Source organism: Leptosomus discolor, chromosome 17 (genome assembly GCF_034619465.1).
Source record: "Leptosomus discolor isolate bLepDis1 chromosome 17, bLepDis1.hap2, whole genome shotgun sequence".
Classification (NCBI taxonomy): domain Eukaryota; kingdom Metazoa; phylum Chordata; class Aves; order Leptosomiformes; family Leptosomidae; genus Leptosomus; species Leptosomus discolor.
Genome location: NC_141407.1, coordinates 12,331,003 through 12,353,734, shown reverse-complemented (window position 1 = coordinate 12,353,734; position 22,732 = coordinate 12,331,003). Strand labels below are relative to the sequence as shown.

The window sequence follows — 22,732 nt, the reverse complement described above, 5'->3', positions numbered from 1 at the left end:
GTATGTGTGGACTGTAAAAGTTGGATGACATCAGTAATGTCGAAGGGTCTGTAAACGTGTGTGTGTCAGTATCTGAATATTAAGGTGTCTTGGCTGAGGTTATTTAAAGTATGGCTATTGTACAAATTGTTAATGTCCCTTGTTTTAGCTACTGTGTTTATAGGAAGCACATTTGAGCAGCTTTAGCAAAGCTAACAATGTTCTTTTGTGTGGGCATGAATCCACAATGAATAAATAACAATAAAGTGGTTTTGTTTGCTGTTACTGAAGCGAAGTGTTAGCTGCACATCTCTGTGTGGTGTAAAGCGTTGTATAAAATACATTTTGATCTCAGCATGAAAATCATTACAGAGAGTGCACTTGGGAGCTGAGACAACTGTTCTGGAAAGGCTCTTCGAATATGACGTATTTGCCATTTTGCAGTTTCAAATCTTCAAAACTGAAAGTGTTGCACATTTAACTTGTTAAGCTCAAAAGAAATTCAGTACTGCTGTGCCATGAACTTGGAAATGTTACATAATCCACAAAGCATAACTTTATTCTATGACTTCTTCAAGGAATTGATCTTTTTTCCTCAAATTCAACTAACAATTGTAAAGAGGCTTTTAGATCCTGATGTTTTCTGCATACACTTTACAGATTCAAGACTACCAGAAAGCTGAGAACAGCTTAACCTGCCATTTCCACAGTTTTGAACAAGCTTATTTAGTACTAGTTACACAGTTGTGGTCAAGAAGTGTGTTGTGCAGGCTCTAAGTGCCTTGATGAAGCATGTCTTAACGATGCTGTCAAGAGGGGCAGTTTCACCCTGTCTTGGAAGTGAGAGCTAGGCTAGGAGTTGGGTTTCCTCAGATTAGGTTCTAAACTGTGTCACAAACACATAGAACTATATTTTGGGCAAATCACTTAAGTCTTAAATAGGTACAATAATTTCTGTCTGACAGCTTGATTTTTTTATCATGTACTTTGAAATCCTTTTATGTAGAAGTATGAAGTAGTTTTACCCAAAGAGGAGGAACTATGTTGAAATTGGTACTGTTTTTTGAAAAAGTAGGGTCATTATTTTGTGGCTCATACAATCTAAATGTGTCTTTGTTCCCACAAGAGAAAAAGCATTTTTCAGCTGTGGTTTGTGCACATCCATCTCACTCAGAGCATCAAGTCTTAATCATCATGTGAAAACCCATTCTGTTGAGAAATGTCATGTGTGTCACCTCTGCCTTAAGGCTTTTCGTACATCTCTGCTGCGTAACCATGTGAATGTACATGCAGGTATCTAACGTGTAAAAATACTTTATTTTACATGTTGTCTGCAAAATCTAATAAACAGGCAAACGACTTTTGTCTTAGAGCTGCATTCTGTGATAATTTTGTGCTCAGAAGTTTCTCTGATTTCATTTGGAGTTCCACACTGAAAAAGACATGGTCTGTGGTTAGTAACTCTCTGTGTATGTATTCATTTATTTTGTTAAATACCATTCTAATAATTTTTGTCAAAACTGAATATTGACTTCAGTTATGTCTGATTCCTATGTGCATAGTAGAATTTTTTGTGTTTTCATTTTGCTAGGTAACCATATGAAGGAAATTGATAAATAGTATTTATAATAAACTTACGGTGCACATTTATTGTATATACAAATTCAGAATCTCAGAAAAGGTTCTATTAAAAATTGTGCATGTTGATTTAAGGCAGACAAATCATACTGTTGTGTTGTTAAATAAAATTCTAAGAAACGGTATATTCTTACAGGGACCAGACTGTATAAATGCAGTGGCTGTGACCAGCGATGAGCTTTCACGACACAGACATTACAAGCATACATTAGAAAAATCTTTCCAGTGTTCAATGTGTAAATATTCTAGAGTGGAGGTAAGTACAGCCTTACTGAATCTTTTGGTAGGGTTTGTAGGCTTTCACATACTAAGATTTTAATGTACTGTCAAGTTACAACGTTTTTGCACAGATTTTTAACCTTGAGAAGTTTTTGCTAAAGTGGGACCTACCTGTGCGTGTATCGTGCTGTCTGTATCATCCTTGGCTACTGCCAGGGTCCTAGATGAGATCAGCTCAGTGCATTGCAGAGCTGGTTGTGGATGTCAAGCTACAGTATTAATACTTGGCTTGTGATGCAGATGTATATATGCTTTCTGAACTGGGAGGAATGGCAAAACCTGTGGTTGCTGTAATACTTCAATACAGTGAAAGAGCACTGCAGAGACCGTAAAGGTAGGGAGATCTGCTGGATCCCAGGAATCAGTGGCCCTTGCATAATAGCATCGAAGCAAAGACCACCAGGCTCTGCTAATGCCCTTGGACCACACGGGTGGGTTGAATTTGTCTGCTGCGTTACTGCAGTTTTACTGCAAGATAGCTGGTTACCAAAACTTCGTGGTGACAAGCGTTTCGTTTGTATGCACCTCTCTTCATCCCCATCGCCCCTCAAAAGGGAACAAGTAATCTGTGTTCCTTGAATCCTTACTTTGTCCATGCAGTAATATTTATGAGTTGCTTCAAATTAATATTTGTACAATTATTTAGCTTTTACAAACTAGTTACATTTTAAGGGTGTTTTCTTTTTTATTATACTAAAATTGCTGCTAGACAATGTGTTTGTGTGGATGTGATCCTGCAAAAGCATACTTGGTCCTCCTTTATACATCATTCCATATACTGTAGGACAAAACTGGCTAATGTCTAAAATGAAGCTCATGTGTTGTGTTTGTATGCTTGATGATGTTTAGGGTTTTTACAGGACCAAAATATTCTTAATCTAGAAACAAAAAATTTAGAGACTGCCTAAGGGTTCACTTGGAAAAAGTAGGCTTTCGGTCATGCACAGTTTAGTGGACATTCAGCATCTAAATTTTTTATGTGCTGTGTCCAGATCTAAAGTTGTAAGCAAGCCTGAACTTTATTCCATGCACTTTATCTTATTAATTTGATTTTAGAGACCTTGCATCTTTAAAACACCTGCCAGTTTAGATTAGAGTATCCTATTCTTTCCCTTGTTTTGATAAGGAAGTACTCAGTACTCATTGCTGTTGCAGAACTCTCACTAATACTGCTGTAAGCTTTACCTGAATGAGGAGAGTTGAAGGAGCCCCCTAGTAATACCACGTATATGTATAGCAAAGGTTGGCAGTCACGTTCAATTTAAGTGAAGAGTGGAGTAGATTTGAAGGGATCTAGCAGAGAGTTCATTAAGTATGTTTATAAACGGAGGAATTGAACTTTAGGTAACTCCTAATTTTAGCTTGCATACCTACAACATTTATGTAGAACATGTCGCAAGAACAGTATAAAAAAGTAAAATGAATTAAACTTTTGCAATGAAAGTGCTTCATTGGGACTTGAGGGTGAATAAAGATTTTGGTTAATGAGTTTGGTATTTCATTTATTTTCCTGAGTATTTTCAAAGAATTTTACGTTTGACATATCCAAGTAGCCTGAAGGTAGTAGGTAACCCCTTCAGCTGATTTATAAATTCTAGTTTTTATGTTCTTCTTATAAAATTTCTCTTTTTGTTTGTTGACACTGACGATGGAAGCAAGATCATCAGGAGAAAGGGTAGAGGAATGCTACCTAAAACCACAATAGGCTGATTGTACAGCAAAAATGGAGGGCCAGGGGAGTGCTGATTCTGGGATTGATGCAATATTTAAAATTGCAGTAGATGTATTTTGTAAAATTGCTTATATTTTAATTGATTATGTTTCTATTGTGTATGTTACTGCAGAAAATTTATTTTTATACTAGGTGAACAAAATTAAATGGCATATTCTCTCACATACAGGAGAGCGTCCTTATGCCTGTGACCTTTGCAGTTATGCTAGCAAAGGTGCCTATAGACTGAAAAGGCACATGAGAACTCATTTGGGTAGGACTCTGATGTAATGATCAAGTCTATGGCCTTAGGCTCTTAACATTCATAGGGTTAGTCGACTAATTTCAGACTCTAAATTGGCACTTTTTGTGATTTTTGAGTCAAAACGTGCCTGAAAAACATCTCTTTAAATTTTCTGGATTTGGCTATTGGGAGTCTAGCTGTGCAGTGCTAGTAGTTACAGTCTTGCTGTTCTCCCTCAGCATTTTTATATTAGAAAAATATTTAATTCATGTGGTGGTCTTTACTGTGGATCAAGTTGTCACTTTTATTTCTCAATTAGTTGATTTTTATATGGAGATGTATCTGATGGGAGAGTTTAAAATGTCTTCAAAACATGGACATTGTTGTGGCCCCAAATTGCTAGTAACTAATTTGATCAGCAAAGAATTAAATTGCTTTAACATTGAAAGCAATGCATTGCAGTCAAGGCTCTGTAACACGTGTGCCTTCTGAGAAGGCAGTTAGTACCTTCAGGGTCTAGCTTAGCTCAATTAAGATATGTAATGTATGTTATGATTAGTGTTTTAGTTTGAATCAGAGTGTGAGAGTGTGATTTGAATCAAATCTTCCAAATATCCCCGCTTACCATGCTTTGGTTCATATCTTGAGGCAATTTGGTGCAATTAAGCTGAATTCTTTTTTAAAGAGAGTCCAACCAGAAGAGTTCAAGAACGCTACCCAGTACTGGTAGAGTCCACAGAACCAGTCTGGAGTTGATTCAAAATCTGTGTGCGTGTTGGGTCCTGCACACTAGCTGTTTCTCTCTTATTAGACTGTGTCCGTTGCTAGTGTTGATGTAATTTTTGATGATATTCACACCTGATGTGACTTTTTGGGGAAGAAAGCAAGAAAATAGTTGCCGCTTTCTCTTTCACCATTATCAATAGCTGGTGTTGGATTGGTTTTGTCATGATGTTGTTACAGCTGTTTACTTTCTCTCCTTGCACATTTGAGGATAATTTTGCATTTTTAGGCATTAAATATTCAAGACAGAATGGAAGATAATTAAAATAATTCATGATTAATAGTTTAGAATTGTGTTAATGACTTTATGCTTGATCAGTTTGAATTGCAGATTCTGGAAGCCAAGTTTTGCATTGTGATCAGCTATGTAAACTTATGTAAACTTGTTTAGCCTTTTGCACATTGGCAATCAATAGTAACATTTTGGCTGGTCTGGAGACTGTTGCTGTTAGAAAGTGGGTGTTTGGATCTGTGGGAATTTTGCATTTGTATCAAGTAAGTAGAGTTCCTAAGCATATGTCATTTTAATATTTTTAATAGGTGAAAACCCCTATGAACGTTATGTTTGCCAGGCCGAATTTACTCCAAGTGGTACCATGAACATCCGTACGTTACAGAAGCATGGAGAAAATGTGCCCAAACACCAGTGTCCACATTGTAGTACCTTTATTGCATGGAAAAGTGACTTGGGTGAGTTTTAAGAAAAAAAACGAAGATGAAATGTAGAAATAATTAGAGGTGAAATCTCTTTAATTTTCACTGCTTACAGTGCTACAAATATGTTATCTATGAGTTTGTATCGTTCCAGAATATTTCTATGGGAAATGTATTCGCTGTTTTACAGGCAAGTTCCTCCTGCAAGGAGATGTGGTGACATCTAGTGGTTGATGGTTTAATTTGTTTAAAATGCAAAGTAGCAAACCTTCAGCTTTTTTTTTTGCTCGTTACCTGTGGCATTGTGACCTTCTGTTTTTCAATAAGAAGCTACCTCACAAAAATACATGTCTGGGTTGTATTGAAAAGTGTTTTCTCAAAGCCACAGAAGCCATTTCAGTTCTCGCATTCTGTTTCTTTCTTAGCTCTAGTTAAAATGTATATATGTGCCTAGCTGTATAAGAAATGAGAATAGTTTGAATGTTTTTGTATATGTGGGGTTTTGCATATACCAAATCACCTTTTACCTCTTAATCTAAAATTGTACTGCACGTTTAGTTGCTGAGCACATTTTCCTTGTAATTTAATGAAATACAGGTAATTGCATTAGTTAGTAAAGGGCAAGTTAAATTTTAATTTTGACTTCTTTGGTCCAGCGGACAATGGTGTCACTATGCTTAAAGCATACGAAACTCTTAGAATTCTAAATTCTATATAAAAGATTATTTTGGAGCTGCATAACACTCACGAAACATTGAAGGTGACACAATAAACTCAAATGTCTCTTAGCTAGTTGGGGTCTTTTCCCATAATGCAAAGAATAAAGCATTCCGTAAGTTCATCTCCGTCCTTTATCCAGATAATGGAATTTTTTACTTTGCCATCAGTGTCAAATAGTACTGATATACAGGTTGATATTGAAAATATGTATTAAAATTATAATTGTAACTGAAAACATATATTTAAATAATTCCTTGTACAAACCAGTTCTTGAAACACAAGCCATCATGATTTTCTGGGAATTTGGTATCCTAAATTTTTTAACTACTCTTGCTTGGAATGCTACTTGCTTCAAGTACCAGTAAAGTTGTCTGTATCCATACATTTCATACATAAATTCATCTTCTTTTCTAAGAAGAAAATATTTTTGTACAGATGAGAGTTTTGTTAATAAGTCAGTGTATTAGAAATATAGCATGTTTACTGTATGTGAGGCAATATAACTGACCAATACCAAAAAACCTATATAAAATATTATGTTCCCAGAAATATATGAAAAAGATATATTAAAAAATTATTTAGACATACAAAGAATACAGACCCCATGAAGTCTATTAAGTATTTGAAGGTAGAAGTGGAATTGTTATTTACATATATACCATTTCTTTGTTCATGCCTTTTTGCACTTACCATTTTAATATAGTCAATACTACTTTCAGTAGCATTTTCAAATGAATTCTTGTGTATAGACAAAAGCAGGCAGTTACCAGAATTTTTAAAAGGATTTGATTTGTTAATTTTTTCCATTGAAATCAGTAAGATTTAGGGTTATAACTGCTTAATTTCTCTGGAAGGTTACAACATCTTGCTGAAACTTCAGTTGTCTTAAGCTAATTTGAAAAATGGCCTATTTGGCAATTTTACCCCTACTGCAGAGGAGACAGAAGGTTCTTTTTTGTGTTCTCCTCTACAATGTGTGCATTACTCAGGGCTACTCAGTCTAACTCTTGTTCAAAATTGTGGAAATCAAAAATCGACTGTTAAAATGGGTTGCTTTTAATAACTGTTCAGGTGTCCAGTTGCGAAATCTGCATTCCTATATGGCAGTGGCAGTCAAATGCAGCTACTGTGAAGGTGTTTTTCATGAGCGCTATGCTTTTATTCAGCACAAGAGTCATAGAAATGAAAAAAGATTCAAATGTGATCAGTGCAGCTATGCATGTAAGCAGATGTTTAAATTCACTGAAAAATTATTATTATTCAGTTCATGGATTGTCAAGGTAGGGTTGGCTTTGGGGTTATATTTATCTTAAGAAAGGAAAAACTTTTGTGACTGCAATCTAACTAAAATAGTGCAGTTTATTTACAAGAGAAATGGTTCACAAATAGACAGTAAAATTGAAATGCTGCAAAGTTTGAGGCTATCTTCTTGATAAGTCTTCAAGTATATGAACTGCTCAGTGGTATAAAGTAAGAGCAGTCACTTTCAGTGACACTGTAATGAGAACAAAATATAATTTTTGCGCCTTAAATGTGATATTCAGCAGCACAAATTCAGTTGGAACTGAAAATTTTATTTTAAAAAGTACATTTAGGATAGCATTGCTTTGGCCTTGATGTGTTGGAATGTGCCATTGCTCCATTCTGATTATTTTCTCTGCTCACCTTAATGAGGTTAGGAGGAAAACCTCTGACCTTCTGCAAGTCCGTGGGCAGTATCCCAATGTGTTCTTCAGCATCTGCTTACGGGGGAGGATAATTAAGGAGCCTGTGCAACATCTTGCACTTTTTTGTGTGCCTGCGTGGTTTTTAAACGTGTGTCACAGAGCTGGATAGTTACGTTACAGGTATTTTCTTAGTTTCAGGAACAACGTTTAATTGTACATAAACGAACCCATACTAGTGAGAAACCCTCCGCTTGCTTGTGCTGCAGCAAAAGCTTTTGACAGAAGCAGCTTCTCACTCATCACTTTAGGAGGCATCATGATTCTAATATTAAGCCTACAGTTTATGAATGCCCTAAATGTGGTAAGGACTATTTGCTCTGGGTAAGATACTTCCTTTTAAGGAATCTCAGTGGAGTTGTCCTTGGCTAAGTATGGCGGATCATATTGTCACAAAGGACTGAGAGTAAAAAGCAGTGTACTGGCTTGTTAACTCCTTAATGCTAACCCAGCACAACTTGTTTGTTTTCTTTCCCAAACCTTACATTAGGGGATTAATAAAGAACTTTATAGTGTTCCCCTATAGGTAGAAAATATCTGCCACATTGTATTTTCAGGGTTGTTACTGGTTTGCACAATCCAGTATGGAAGTTACTAATGTTTAATGCGGTAGTCATCTTCAATAAAAAGGCAGTCTGGAGGTATGAATTTTAAGACAAATTAAAGAACTTGTAAAGGTAATTGAAGTGAAAGACTGCTAGGGCCAGTTCAGCAAGGACAGTGAGAAATTATTACTCACTTCTTCAAAACCATATGCAACGAGAACGTATCTCTGGTTTTGGGTTAACTCTGTGTACTTCTGAAGTAAATGTAACCTCTTTTCCACGTACAGATTTTACATGTAAAACTTTATTGCTTATCGAGGAACCTGAAAATGGTAAATTTGATTTTATACCCACCAAAGGGCAGTGTCCCTTTAAAGCAGAATTTTAATATGTATTCTGGAAAATCTTCAGGAGTTTTATGGAGGTTGTTAACTAAGCCAACCTTTCACTTAGTGTTCTAAAATTTGTCTGTCAGAACCATATTTGTTTTTTGTGTGTGTGTTAAATTGCTTACATACATTAATATTTGATTCATATATTTATGCTTCATTATGCTAACAGAATAATATGCATAAACATGCTGAAAATTGTAGATTGGTGAGTGCAAAAACTGCTACACCCAGAAAAAGAAGCAAGGACAAAAATAAAACCCATGAGAACCCAAAGCGTGTTCAGCAAGAAGGTAATCAGTGAATAAGTTAGAATTTAATCATGTAAATTAGAATCAAGAATAAAAGGCTAAGGCATTGAACCTCCCCTGCTGTTTAATTACTGTTTCACAATGAAGCTAATTTAAGTGCTAATAATGGAAGAATACTTCAGAATAGTTTTTATTGTGTGTCAGAAATTCTGTCATCTGAGTTGGGTCATTGCTCAGGTACCCATTCTGGGACTTCTGCTTCCCTGCTCTTGCAAATGTCTTCCTAAACTCCCTGCTTAGCAATGCTTACAAATGCATTTCTCTTTTCCCTTTTACAAATTCCCTTTGCCTTTATAAAGGAGGACGAAACACATCGTTACTGAGTTCAGCCATAGTGAGTTTTCCTAAGAGCTCATGATTTATAATATACTGCTTTAATAAAGACCAGATTGAAAATTTTTCAATTTCAGAACTCAAATTGCATGTTAATCACAAAAGATCTAGTGCATCTTAATAAAGAAATTGTTCAGCTTCTTTCTCTCGTATTTAGACCAGATAGTGATCAAATAATAATAAAAATGCTGCTGATTCAAATAGCTAGAGTCATTCTTCTGTCATACTGCAGAGGCGATCCGGCTGGTTTATAGAGCTCTTGGTTCAGCATGTCTGTGCAATCAGAAACTCACTCGTAATTACTTAGTGTTACTCGTTGTGGACAGCTCTTGAGCTCTGAGCATTTATGCTGTAAACTTCAATATAAACCAAAAGATAGTTCACGGTTTATCTCTTTCCTTCTCTTTCTCCTGCTTCTTCATCTTTTCTCATTAGGTTAGGACTCCCAGAAAGTGAAAAAGTTCAGGTTTTGGCAGACCAAAATGGCAGACTAATTGGTCAGTTGATGTCTTGTCAGAGAGAACTCCACAGCAATAAGTCAAGTGCCTTTTCTATCTGTGTTACACTAGTACATTCCTGGTGCAATTATTTATGTTTTATCTTATATGCAACTCTAAAAAAATACAAAGTATTTTTTTATCATGTCAAATCTTAGCCTGTCACCATGTCGGTAGTAATATTCTAGCAGCTTCTCCTTGCAGTCTAAATTTGACCCAGAAGAGGTGTCTGCTCATAATTTCATTTATATGCATTTCTGTTGAGTTAGACAAAGCACAATGTACAAATTGTGTTCGGATTCAGTACAAATCCAGTTAGGTCAGGCCATGGGCAGGAACCCTGTATCCTTATGCATCCTGCCTTCCCTTTGTTTGATCTGATGCTGAATCTCTGCACTGTTGCAGGGTGAGAGCTGGTTCTATGTTTCTGTGGTCGCTTGCAGGGCCAAAAAAATAGCTTTGCCTGACGAGAATATCCTGCCATTTTTTGCCTCTCTGCTTCCCAGTTGTTATTTGAAAGCCATAGGACTCTTCAGGTGATTTTTATGGAGTAAGAGACAAGAGTGCAGATACATCCTAGGCCCAGGTGTCCTAAAACCTTACATTTTGGTATATCATATTGTATCTACATTGATCTGTGGCCAATGACACTGAGATAAAATTTGACTTAGTGAGAAGAAGAAATGTTGGAACTGTTCTGAATCTAATGAATATATATCAGCAGCTGAGTTTACATTAGCATTAACACTTCTGTTTTCACTGGTATGGCTGCAACGGTATGGTTAGGGAGAAATGGTACAGCTGCACTGTTTTATGTTTTTGCAATAATTAGATTTTGCTGTTTATTAGTGGTTTGCTACATGCAAACAATTTCTTTTTGGTATCTTGGAGATACCTTCATCTGGAAGCTTGATTTTCTAGAGCTAAGATAGTGTGTCTTTAGATTTGTTCATGCAGATACTCGATCCGCTAAATGACTCGCACAAATAATAGAAATTTCTGTGCTAGTTCCAGAAGGTATTTTTTTCCCAAAGTTGTCACTTGTGAGTATATATCACTCTCCACTTCTTGCACAGCTTGCAGGGGCCTGTGGCTTTCCAAAAGATTATTTGCGTGGCTGCTGTTACTAGCAATTAAAAAAGAAAACACATGTATATGAGAATTAAATTTCCAGTTAAATAATGCTTAGTTTTCCTCTGATAAGAATACCATGGGTACTACCCACTAACATGACTTGTAATATAATATTCTACATAAAATATATCTATTCTCCAAATAAACTGTAAGGTAAAATATAAGGTGGTTGTTACATTTTGGCAGTATTTTCTCCACTAAATAAAATTGCCTATTTGTTAAATTCATTGAAATATTCACTTGTCTTTCTGGTTAATCACCACAATATTTAATTTTTTTTGCAAAGTTGACCTGGAATCATTCCAATATGTCTGCACTGTGAAAAATGAACATTTTGCCAGTGAGATTGTTCCCCTTTTAGAAGGAATAGAAACAGCAGCTCCAAGAGAACAGAAAACGGAAAGGACTTGTGAAATCCTTCTCAACATGATGGACAAATAATGTACAACTAGACTCTGATCTTCCTTGTTGTCACTGGTTGTAACTGACTGGCTGCAAGTGCGTAACTACATTCAGTTAGAAAGCTAGAAAAGACACTGTTTGAAAGGTGTCGGAAGCCCTTCGGTGCTCGTTTTTCTTCTTGTTACAATTTCTACTGTGTAACCTAAATAGCATTGCTAAGTGTGAAAGTTGTAAGGAACCTTAACCTGTTTTATTATATACGTGTAACAACAGAATAAAGAAAAAAATAGTTAATTTCAGAGTAATTTATGAAAAAGTAGAAAGGTTTGTTTCATCTTGCATTTAATTTTTCTTCCAGATTTACTCACAGAATTGCATACCGATCTGAAGCGAGTTTATTCCTCAGTAGCTCTATAGAATTGAGCTGCATGAACTTCAGTCTATTTGTACTTTCCTGAGGTGAGTACATGAAAGGCAATGACTTTTTAATGCAAGGAACATTTACTAAATATCTTATCTGCAAACACCTCTGTTTCTAATAGAATTCATGATGCTAAAATACAATTTGGTGCTAGAAAAACGCATGGGTTTATGTCCCACCCTTCCAGTACTTATTTAATGTTATTATCTCCATTCTCTTTTCCCAGTGTTTTTCAGTAGGTGTAATGTCATTATCTTCAGAAGTGTTCCTTTAGTTTTACAGTAGCATGGAAAATAGTGGCAGAAGCAGATCCCTTACTTTTTGGCTTGTTTCCTGCAAGCTTTGGGGTGTGGCTTCACAGCTGCATCATGCTGCCTGTCCTGTGGTTTTCCCCATGTCCCAAGCATAATTTTCTTTCTTCCCTCTTGTTTCAGCTCTGGCAACCATATGGCTGTAGGGTGAGTTGATCAGCATCCAGATCTAAATAAAAACTAACCTTTCTCTCTTGTCTTAGTTTTGGTAAGGCCAATTAGCTGGACAGACATAGAGCTGCATGATTGTTAGAGCTGACAGAAATGAAGCAGCAGCAGTGTGTGCTGGTGTGCAGGACCACCCCTTTCTGCAAATGTGTAACTTTCTGTCACCATAAGCTGACTGTTTTTCAAGTGCAGGTGGTAGCTGTTTCCGTCCCCCCTCCTTCTCCTTTAAATAGCCTCCTTGCTTGCGTTTGTAAGATTGTGATCCTACAGTTAGTACTACAGCCAAAACACACCCATGACATTGATTTTAATTAGGCCTTCAGTAAAGCACACTGGTATTATTTAGGAAAGTTCATGTTTATAGTACATTTAAGAATCAAAGAAATTTTAACTGTCAAATACAATTCTCCAACTTTTTAGGTTATAAGAACTACTGGTTGTACTGCTTAATTAATAATTAATATAGTTAGAGTAATTACAGTAAGTACTATTGATTTTTATGATTAGTTACAGTGATCACAATTCCCATTTAGGCACTGTTCACTCATTTTTTTGTCATTTATAATTAATACTTGGAAGCCTGTTCATAAAATCTTCAGTACGTTTAAAATATTCATCTTTAATGCTGCTATTCTCATGTTATGTTTCATTATAAATAAGCACTAGCATTACTAACCAGTTTAAATAGTAAGGTCATGTAACGAGTAAATAATTTTAATTAGAATGCCAAACCCGTACGCTAATTTCAAGATTAACATTTGTGTTTAAGATCATTACAAATATAATACAGAACCCGGCCCGTATAAAATTGTTTGGGTTTGCATGTTAAGAAAGCTGTGTTTGCTAGTTATGCTGATGTGGTCAGGGGTAATAAATTCTGCTGTGGGCTTTACAGGTTAACTGCAGTTTGAGACCTAAATACTGGAAATTTTAACTTTTGCTACTTGGAAAGGTCTGTTAAAAATGAAAGCTTAGGTTTTTTCCAGTTAGCATATTAAATGAACAGCTCTATCCTATACTTGATAAGATGTCCACATGCCTGTTCTACTAGGATGACTTTTTTTAATTTGGCAACTGTTCTGTTAATAAGACCAAACCAGTGGTGTGTTTAGGAGCTTTCACTGCCATGCAGTGTCTTAAGTACCCCATGTAGGTGACTAGGAGATAAGGATGTCAGTACTAGCAAGAGATACTTGCTGTCTTACAGGAGTGAATTAGCCAATTGTAGAAGATATAGGCCACATTACGCTAAAGGGCCTCATCAATATGTTAATCAATCAACTCAGCCAAATATATGAACAGGAATTATCACTTTGGTAACAGAACCTCAGTCAGTTTTGCAGCATATGTTTTTGCAATCACTGAGAAGTCAGTGTGTTTGAATTTATCAGAATTACTCATTCGCTTTGTCCTTCTTCCATTATAATGGTGTTATTTGACTGTTTAATTAAGATTCATAATTATTGTTTTGTGTCCATTTTCATAATGGTAATATTTATCCAGCTTTAGTAAGTTAATGATTTGTTCTGGCTACCTTGTCAACAACAGGACTTAAGGATACTTGTGTCCATGATAATTGCTTGAATAATGTTGTTGACTTTGTTCTTGTGCTGTTTCCATTTGTGTCATAAATTCTAAGCAATAGATCTCTTTGTTAAAATTAATTTTCAAAGTTGTTTAAACTACTTGATGAATTTTCTGAATATATATTCATTTAAATTTTTAATAACAAAGCTGACTCATTTTGTGCTGACAGAAAACGAGATCAGAGCACATAAAGTGGAATATGAATGTAACAATAAATATCTTGTTATCTCTGAACTTGCAAAATGACTATTTAAGTAGTTAGAAGCTAGAAATGTGTCCTTTTGAAAAACAAGAAGGAATGTTTTGACCTCCTCAGGAGCCATTCCTAGTGGTCTTGTGTTTTTTAACCACAAATAGTGATTGTTCTTCATCAGTAAGAATTTACATCACTGTGACATTCAGATGTTTATTTTACAAAGATCATTTAATGATATTTTTCATATGTTTTAGATGAGTACGCATGTATTAATATCTTTTAAAACAGTACATGTTCTGAACAGATGCCAATTTTAAAATATTTTAATTTACTAATTATGGAGGAGTTGTTAAATATACAGGAATGATTCTTGTCAGGAAACAGATAACACTGAAGTGTTCTGTAATAGTCTTTAACAGGGTTCTTGGATAATTCAGTTGTTTGGAAAAGAAGATTTCAATGTAGGAGGAAGCATTCTGAATTTCCTCTGTGAGCAGAAATTGGCTCTGCTTTAAATAGTGTGAGGAAAAGTACAGTTTCTGCACAGGCACATGCGACACATCATACCCAATAGATAAAAGCAGAGAAAGAGCAAAACCAGGACTTTGGATACATTTTTACTAATTAGGTCCATAATATGACTGAGACCTTGAAGCACAGCAAGGCCAGCGACGCTGACGTGTGGCGGACGATGCTGCCCTAACAAGTAGGTTTTGACGCATCGACTCGAACGAATCGTCCTCTGAGATCTGCAGAGCAGTTCCCCCCAAATCCTAGAACCTGCCAGGGAAATGAAGAAGCGCAGCTACCGTCAGCGGGAGCGGGGCTGGAAGCTGGAGCGTGTGCTTGCCCCGTAGCGTGTAATTAAGCGTTGTGCTGCGAGTTGATGAGCGACGGCGGTAATTAGAGAGGCTTCCCGTAGATGGCGGTGTGCGCTCACGTCTCCTTAACGGGCAGAGGAGCAGGTGACGCGTATCAAAGGTGCTTGGAAGGTTTTTGTCTAAGTTTTGACTTGGTGAGGTGTCCTGTTGGCGATTCCGTGCCTGCCAGCGCTGTACGAACGAGCAGAGCCCCAGCTGCGCGGCCGGTCCCCCGCGCCCCTGCGACCCCGCACCGCGGCTCCTGCCGGCGCTGGGCGCATCTTCCGCGCCGGCTTTGAGCCGGCGCCGTGCAGGGTCCGGTGGGCGCCAGCAGCGCGGGGGAGGTGTAGGCAGTGTGCGCTGGGGGCGTGTGAGCGTGTTTTCTGTTGCTGATAAATCATTTCAACATAGCATGTAAAATTATTGTTTAATGATAATTTAAGCTGTTTATCTAAGAAATCTTTGCCTAAAGAGATTTTTAGGGCTTTTGGCAAGCAGCAGGTTTGTGAGGCAAACTTTAAAAGTCCTTTAAGGTGGGGTGAAGTGTGCACACAGGCCTTGAGAAGTGATCTGGCCCTTCCTAAGAGAGTGAGCTTGTCAGCTCCTGTAGATTTCTTTTATGTTTTCTCCAAAACATAGACACAACAGCATGGAAATGGTGCACAGTCAGTGTCACCAGAAAGACTAGGTCTTTCCTCTGCGTGGTGTAAGATTTTTACCATGAGGTGATCTTTGCTCATCATCTAAGCATTATTCTAGTAGAGTAGATAAAATAGTGGATTTGCAGCTGATTTCCATTTTTGTGAATGTTCCAAGAAATTTTCTTGAACTGTCATCTTTAAGTTCTTGCCATCTTCTACTTCATATCCAAACTAACCTTTCTCCTGTCTCTCAAGTCTTTTAGCTGATTACTGAGTCTGGATTAGGGAAATATGCCTGCTGTCTGTCAGTACAGATCTTCTGCTGAAGATCTTTGCCATGATTACTTTTTTGTTAGTTACAATGAATTTGGCTATTTAACAATCTCGCAGCTATACTGCAAAGATAACTGGGAAAAAGTTAACAGACAGGAATTTAGCTTTTGTTGCTGTGAGGAAGCCTAGGTGTCTCTCTCAACCATAGCTATGGTGTCTCCGTTGTACAGGTGAGAAAGATGGTAGAGAGAACAAAATTAATCTCTGGCATAATCATTTTACTTTCAGGAGGAATGAAGCCCACTGATGATACAGTATGCTGCAGCTTATTACTAGTTTAATCTCACTGAACTAGAAATAGCGATCTGGGGTGTTGCAGCATGTTAATGTTAAAGATATATTAGCAGAAGGTGGTGAGCAAACGGGCAGGAACTGAATGACATTAAGCCGGTGCTGTTAATCACTTCCAGAGACATTAGATTCAGAATATTAAAACTGAAATAACATTTACAACTTCTTAAAGGTCAGTGCTTAAGATGATATGAAGGCATTATGGCAGCATGACTAACAGCCATGGGCATGAGTGGTGGTATAGCATCTCCTAAGGAGGAGACAGAGAGAGGGTTTCATCTGGTGGTAATTGGAAGGTTCATAAAGGAGATACAGACTCCATAGTCTTAAGACATTTCTAAAGTAGGAAGAGTAAAATGAATAATGTTTTCCTTTGACACAAACAGAGGCCTCTTCTGCTGTCTTTCCCACTGAATGTAAGCTCACTCCATGAGGTCACTAATGGATGACTGAATTATGGCTGAGAATGTTATATATGGCTTTGACAGTAACTTCCACTCGCACAATTTAATATCTATTTTTTGTTTTGGTTAAGAAACTGAACGTGCATTTGAAAGCAATTTACATTAATACAGTATGTCTTCAGGCAAACATCATTCCCTGTCGTTGTGCTTTTAAACAGCCCAGCTATTGTTCGAAGTTAGTCACTGAAACAGTTGGACTCTGTCTGGCGTTATGGGTGTGTGATCGTTACAAAATGGTAAAGAATTTTCTGACAGTTTTGGTTCAATCTGTTTTCACTTTGAATTGGCACTTGACAATGAAGAATTTTGTTTCTTTATTCTTTGGTAGTTGACTGTTTGAGTTACCTCTGTAAATGATTTTGTTTATTTTTAGCTTTGGGGTTTTTTTTCCACATTCTGTCTGTTATTGGTTTTATCCCTGCCCTGTCCACATAACATTTGCAGCTAATGGGAGGAATGCAAAGGAGTGACATTGCAGTTTGCTTTGATTAGAGCGAGCCTTGGGTTTATTACCAATTACTGAAATCGTAGATAGCAGCTAATGGTGATTATAATTAAGCCTTGGAACTGCCATCTTTTTTTCTGGAAGAACTATATGCTGAGAGAACTAAGCTTTCCTAACTTTAAGTTATAGTTCTAGTAACCCAGCACTGTGAAGTGAAAGGTGCAAAACTGTTTATAGTAGTTATTTTCCCTTCCTATTTTAAATGTTCTGCTTTTTGAACTGAGTTATTTATCCCTTCATCACTTGGCGTCACTGACTGTGAATTGAAATAGCTTAAATTCAATCGGGCTGTATCCTCCAGACCATGCCCTTCAACAAAACTTTTGTAGGAGTTTTACTTTAATGACAGTTGTGTGATAATAAATGCCATAATAGTGTTAATGTAAGACTATGCTCCACCTTTGCATAGGCGTAAGTTTATAGTAAAACCGTTTAGTTCGGTGAATTCATTCCACTTAGATGGGAGCTGAGACAGTGGTCTCTTCCTTTTGGGGCTAACTTCCAAAAATTGATGCATTACCAACAAATCCCATTGAAGACCAAGTCACTCAGCACCTTTTAAGATTAGGCAATGCATCTATACTTTGCATACAAAAGAGTTTTTTCTGATTCTCTTGAAATTCCTGAGAGAAATGCAGAAGTGTGCAAGGGTGCCTGCTGGCTTCGTCTGGACAGAAGAACAGTACAGCAGTGAACTGCTGTTCATTCTGGGGCCTGCCACTCCGCCTGGCAGATGCAGGCTAGCTACAGGAGGTCAGACGTATGGGCAGGCAGGCTGTCCTGATAGTGGAGTTTTCTCTTTTCAGAGGCAGATGATTGAATAGAAACAATACGTTGCTTTCCCCGTTTGATGATGAAGACTGACAGTTTGTATGAGATGAGTCAAAGGTTACTGATGAGAAGATCCATCCAGATAATTGCTGTAATTGCACCCTGAGGATGCAGCTCGTACCACAAAGCATTAGGCAGTGATTCTGTTTGTAAATAGATACTTGGCACTGAACTTCTTCCTATGTCTTAAATCAGGAAAGTTCCTTCATGAGATACATAAATGGAGAAAGTTCTCTTGACTTTTTCTTAATCCAACCATGTTTTCTTCTGTTGGTAAGTGAATAGGAGATAGTCCCATTCTGAAACAGAGAAGTAGTTGTGATTTAAACATAAAAATACCATTTAATGTTAAATCCTTTGATGAATACACTATCTATTGTAATTTCACAACAAACACCTGTAAGTAGCATGAATGAATGAATATACATAATTCATAATACTCAATTTGAAAGTGCAACTTTTTCTTACAATGATTGGTTCATTTTTCTTGAGTTTGTCCGGTGACATCTTTACAATTTAATACAAAAAGCTTTTCTGTTGGAGACTGAATAGACAGGATACAAGCAGCATCCCTGCCACAAAATTAGCTCTTTATTCCACTCCCTCACAAGGCAAAGAAATCAGCAATGCTAAAGCATTAGGATGAGAATTCATATTGTGGAATGAGAGGCAATGAAAGCACATCAAATTTCTCAGCATTATCAGTAGCTGCTGTTAAGTAAATGCTGAATTATTATCAGCTAAAACTCAAAAATGAGTCTCATAACAGCTAGGTAGCAATTTAGGTATTGTGGCCCTGGCTTCTGAAACTTGTAAATGAGAGGAAGGTGAAACTGTTTGGATTTCCTAGAAAACACGCAAGTCATTTTAAAGGTATTTATGTGTCTCAAAATGCATTAAAATATAAATGTGACTTTCAGAAGCATCAGTGACTCAGTCTGTGGCAGAGCTGGATGGTGCTCTGGTACCCGGGTGAGAGTGTTTCCAGGTGAACAAACTCTTCTGTGCTCCAGCCTCTTTGTGAGTGCACTTGGGGTGTAAGCAAGCCTGAATCTGAGAACAGCCACTGCTCAACGTATATAGACAAATCTGCTTCATGTAACGTCCACTGAAATCATTGATCAGAGATTTTTATTTTTCAGAATTCAGGTTGTTCTGTGGTTGTTTATGAAACCATTTCTGGTTTCGTAAAGTCCCTCTAAGACTTTGAAAGAATGAGATTCATGATCAAACCTTATTTTTAGAAACTGAAAATTTTGGGGGTTTTAAGTGCTCTGACTTGATAAACTATATCTTGCCTGAATACATGCATACTCTTGCTTAATAAAGAAGTAACTTACGTAAGTCCTTGTGCTGCGTGATACAGAGCAAGGAAGTGAGGAAGTGACGAATTTTGTTCTATTCTAGCCCACGCTCTCTGGGACACACATTAGCCTGGGAATCAGCACAAACTGGGCACATAAGTATATTTATTTACATTCACCATAATGCTTAGCTGTTAGGAATGTCTTTTCCTTTTGAATATGACTCAATTTTTTATGACTATGTGCTTAGAAAAAAATTGTACATACTATTGATCACTGACTGTGGTCTGTTCCTTGCAGCGTAGACTTTTTAGATTCACTGTCTGTTCCAAGCTTATATTCATGCCTTACAAAAGATACAAAAATAATGACATCATTTTGTGCTTCTCTGTAGTGTTACTAAACAAAGCCAGTCTCATGCTTCTCACTGGGTAGGACTAAACTCCAAAAGCTTTGTGGTTGCATTGCTGAGTGAAACTAAGGAAATAAGTACCACCATTATCCCTCAGTCCAGCCTTTGGCACTTAGGGTTTAATTATATGAAGGGTAAGAACCCTTAAGCAGAGGTTGTGCTCACTAAGGAGTTAAAATGGCAGGAACTAACTGAAATACAAAAATTAGGTTGTGTGTTTTACCTTAGACAACAGTTTATGTTTGAAGGTTGTGTATAGCACAGAATGCTTCCTATTTTAAGAGACTATTTCTTTGCCCATAGGGGAATTTTTCTTGTCTTTTTTTTTGTTTGTTTTGTTCTTTTACCAGAGGTCCAGGGGATTGGAAGCAAAATGTTTGGTTTTGAAAGAAGTCACAGTGTTTGTTTTCTGACAAAACTACATAAAGAATCCTGATTAGCCAACCATTAGTGAGGAAGGTAAGCAAGCACCCAACATTGCATATCATCCTGACATTCGCTGCTCAGGCTGTGTGTTCCGTGTATCAGTTTTCTATGGTTACCAGAAGCTGACAAATAAAGAAGTGCAGGGTAACCTTGTGCTGCTTTAAACAAAGGCTTGTTCCTCTCTGATGCACTCTGGGGCTGGTTTGCCTGTCGAGGCATGTTCCTTTCCTGTCGACACTTACACAAAGGCAGGGGGAGAATACCATTTTCTGGAAACCGCTTTAGGGTTTTATTTAATCTGCTGTTATTTCCCCCTTCATAGATGTTTTTGCTCAAACTCCAAGAAAGTGTGATAGGAAAGGCAAGTACCTGTCTCTAAGTATGTGCCAGTGCAAGTTCAATAACAATAATGCTTTGCTCTCATATTGTAATTTATTCGATCTGGTTTCCTTTTTGTTCTGTTAAATTGCTGCAAGACTTTTCACACTGATAAAGGCTGCAGTGTCAGAGACATAGTGGTTTACATCATATAACTCTTATGCAAGTATCCATTTAAACCTGTCTTTACTATTATGAAATAAGTAAGTATAACATAAGAAAAATTGTGCCAACATAGATTAACACATTTAGAATTAGATTGGTACAAATTGTTTATAGGTTTCAGACTCCGTTCAGTACAGTAGAATATGCATGCAAACCATAAAATTCAATGATTCTCTGCTTGCTTTGGTAGAAATTCCTTTGAAATAACAACTGTATCGTTCAGAATAGAATTTTACATTTTTTTATATTAGTTCAGTAACGGAACAGTAATCTGATATTATGGTCGTTTAGTTTATGCCTTTTGCCACTTGTTCAGCAAAATGTATAACAGTACTTCGTGCCCACCATAGATCTTGATATTTAATTATAATTCTTTCAGTGTCTATAATTCAAATATACTGTTGAAAGCTCTTGCTTGTGGGAAACTAACAGACTTAGAGCAAACATATCTGCCACTACTAAAAGCTATTTGATGAGAGATTTGGGAAAAAAAAAAAAATCTTCTTAAAATACAGTATAAGAGAACTGCAAAAATTGGAGACTCTCTTCCTGAGACAGTCACTACACAGGAGCTGTGGCAGCTATTTTTGCTGGGAGTGCTTTGAGTAGAAGACAAACATGGTCAAATTAGCTAGAATGCTGGAAGTTCAGTCAAGGATACTGCCTTAAATAGTTCACCCAGAAAAGGACAAAGCTTTCTTAGGGCAGCCCCTTCAGAATTCCAATTGCAGTAACAATTTTTAATAAGAAAATATCAAATATAGTAATTTTTCTGTGGTTTTGTTTTACAACAGATTACTGGAATGTTCTGAGGTCAAATTCAGCCCTCCTAACTACGAAAAACATACTAATGCAAAAATATATAGCTGAGAGTAGACCTTGATTAATATCGTTGTTTTCCTATGCTAGGTTATATTTTTTTCTATTCATGGTAATAGGTCACATAGTTGGAAAAAGAGGATGATAACAAGATGCTAAAATTTAAAGGAAAATGTGTTCATTATTGGGCTTTTTTACTGTGTGGTGAGTTTTTTACTTCTTGCCGTTTACCTGCTGTTTGACGTTCTCTGGGTTATGATAATATTGACCTAAAGGAGATTATCTTCCAATGTAGGAATAAAATTCAATATTTACTCATAAATACTTTTGTATTTGTTCTTGTTCAGTTATGAGGAAAACGGGGAGGAGTGAGGTTGCAGTGCAAGTTGCAGAACAAGAAAGCGTTGAAGCTGCTGTAGATGTAGGCCCTCGTTTACCTGTGCTGGGGCCAAAGGAGCATTTTTAGAGGATGGCAGCAGCCTGGAAGTTATCAAGATGCGATCGGACAGGGTGTGCTAGATATTCTTATCCAGGCTTCCCTTCCCAAGAAAGGCTGGGCCAGATGATGGGTTGAGGTCCCTTCCAACCCGGGATGCTCTGTGATTCTATGGTTCATTTTTGCTCTTCAAGGGCAGTCTAGTGCTTTCTGATGTGCTGTTTGGTTTTACAAGTGAAAGCTTATCAGAGTTCAATTTTAGAAGCTTCTGGCAGCTGGTTGGAGGTGGTGAATGTGTGTGAGGCTGGGCAAACCCTTCTGTTCCCAGGGAACTCAGGTAGGCTGGGCTTGAGACATGCACCTGCTGGCAGGCTGCAAAGGGCTGACCTCTCTCTTTCACCCCTCAGATGTGACACTTCATTTTGGCCTGCTGGCTGTCATTAGGCTTCAGCTATTTTGGGTCAAATTTGGAGGCGAAAATTAGCGTGCCTGATGCTGGGCGTCCTTATTCTTCTCTTCTGGTGCTCTTTCAGGTGAAATGTTCCACTACCACCCCATCTTCTGACTCAAATATTCCATGCCAGCTTCCCCCTGGTTCTGACACGTTTCCTGCGGTGCCACTATTACAGCCAACATATACCTACCTGACACTGCGAATACTCAGTCTTTCACTTGATCATTCCTGTTCGCTCATCTCAAAGTCCTTCAGCTGCCACAAAATCTTTACAGAAGTTCCAGCCTCTCCCAAAATGCCATATGTGTGGATGCGACCCCCCCCATCTGTTAATTAACATTTGCAGGCACAGATCAGTTTCTAATCATGTGGGTAGATACTGGCTGT

At 37.3% G+C, this 22,732-nt stretch overlaps 1 protein-coding gene across 1 annotated transcript; it reads left to right on the top strand.

Annotated features, from left to right (window-relative positions):
- Positions 1–400: 400 nt before the first annotated feature.
- Positions 401–21,921, top strand: CTCFL (CCCTC-binding factor like). The gene is given in 10 exon segments (XM_086474959.1): positions 401–405; positions 1,154–1,272; positions 1,754–1,784; positions 1,786–1,873; positions 3,761–3,881; positions 5,175–5,324; positions 7,080–7,234; positions 7,871–8,056; positions 8,839–8,959; positions 21,803–21,921. Coding segments are annotated over 10 exon segments (1,095 nt in total).
- Positions 21,922–22,732: the final 811 nt, after the last annotated feature.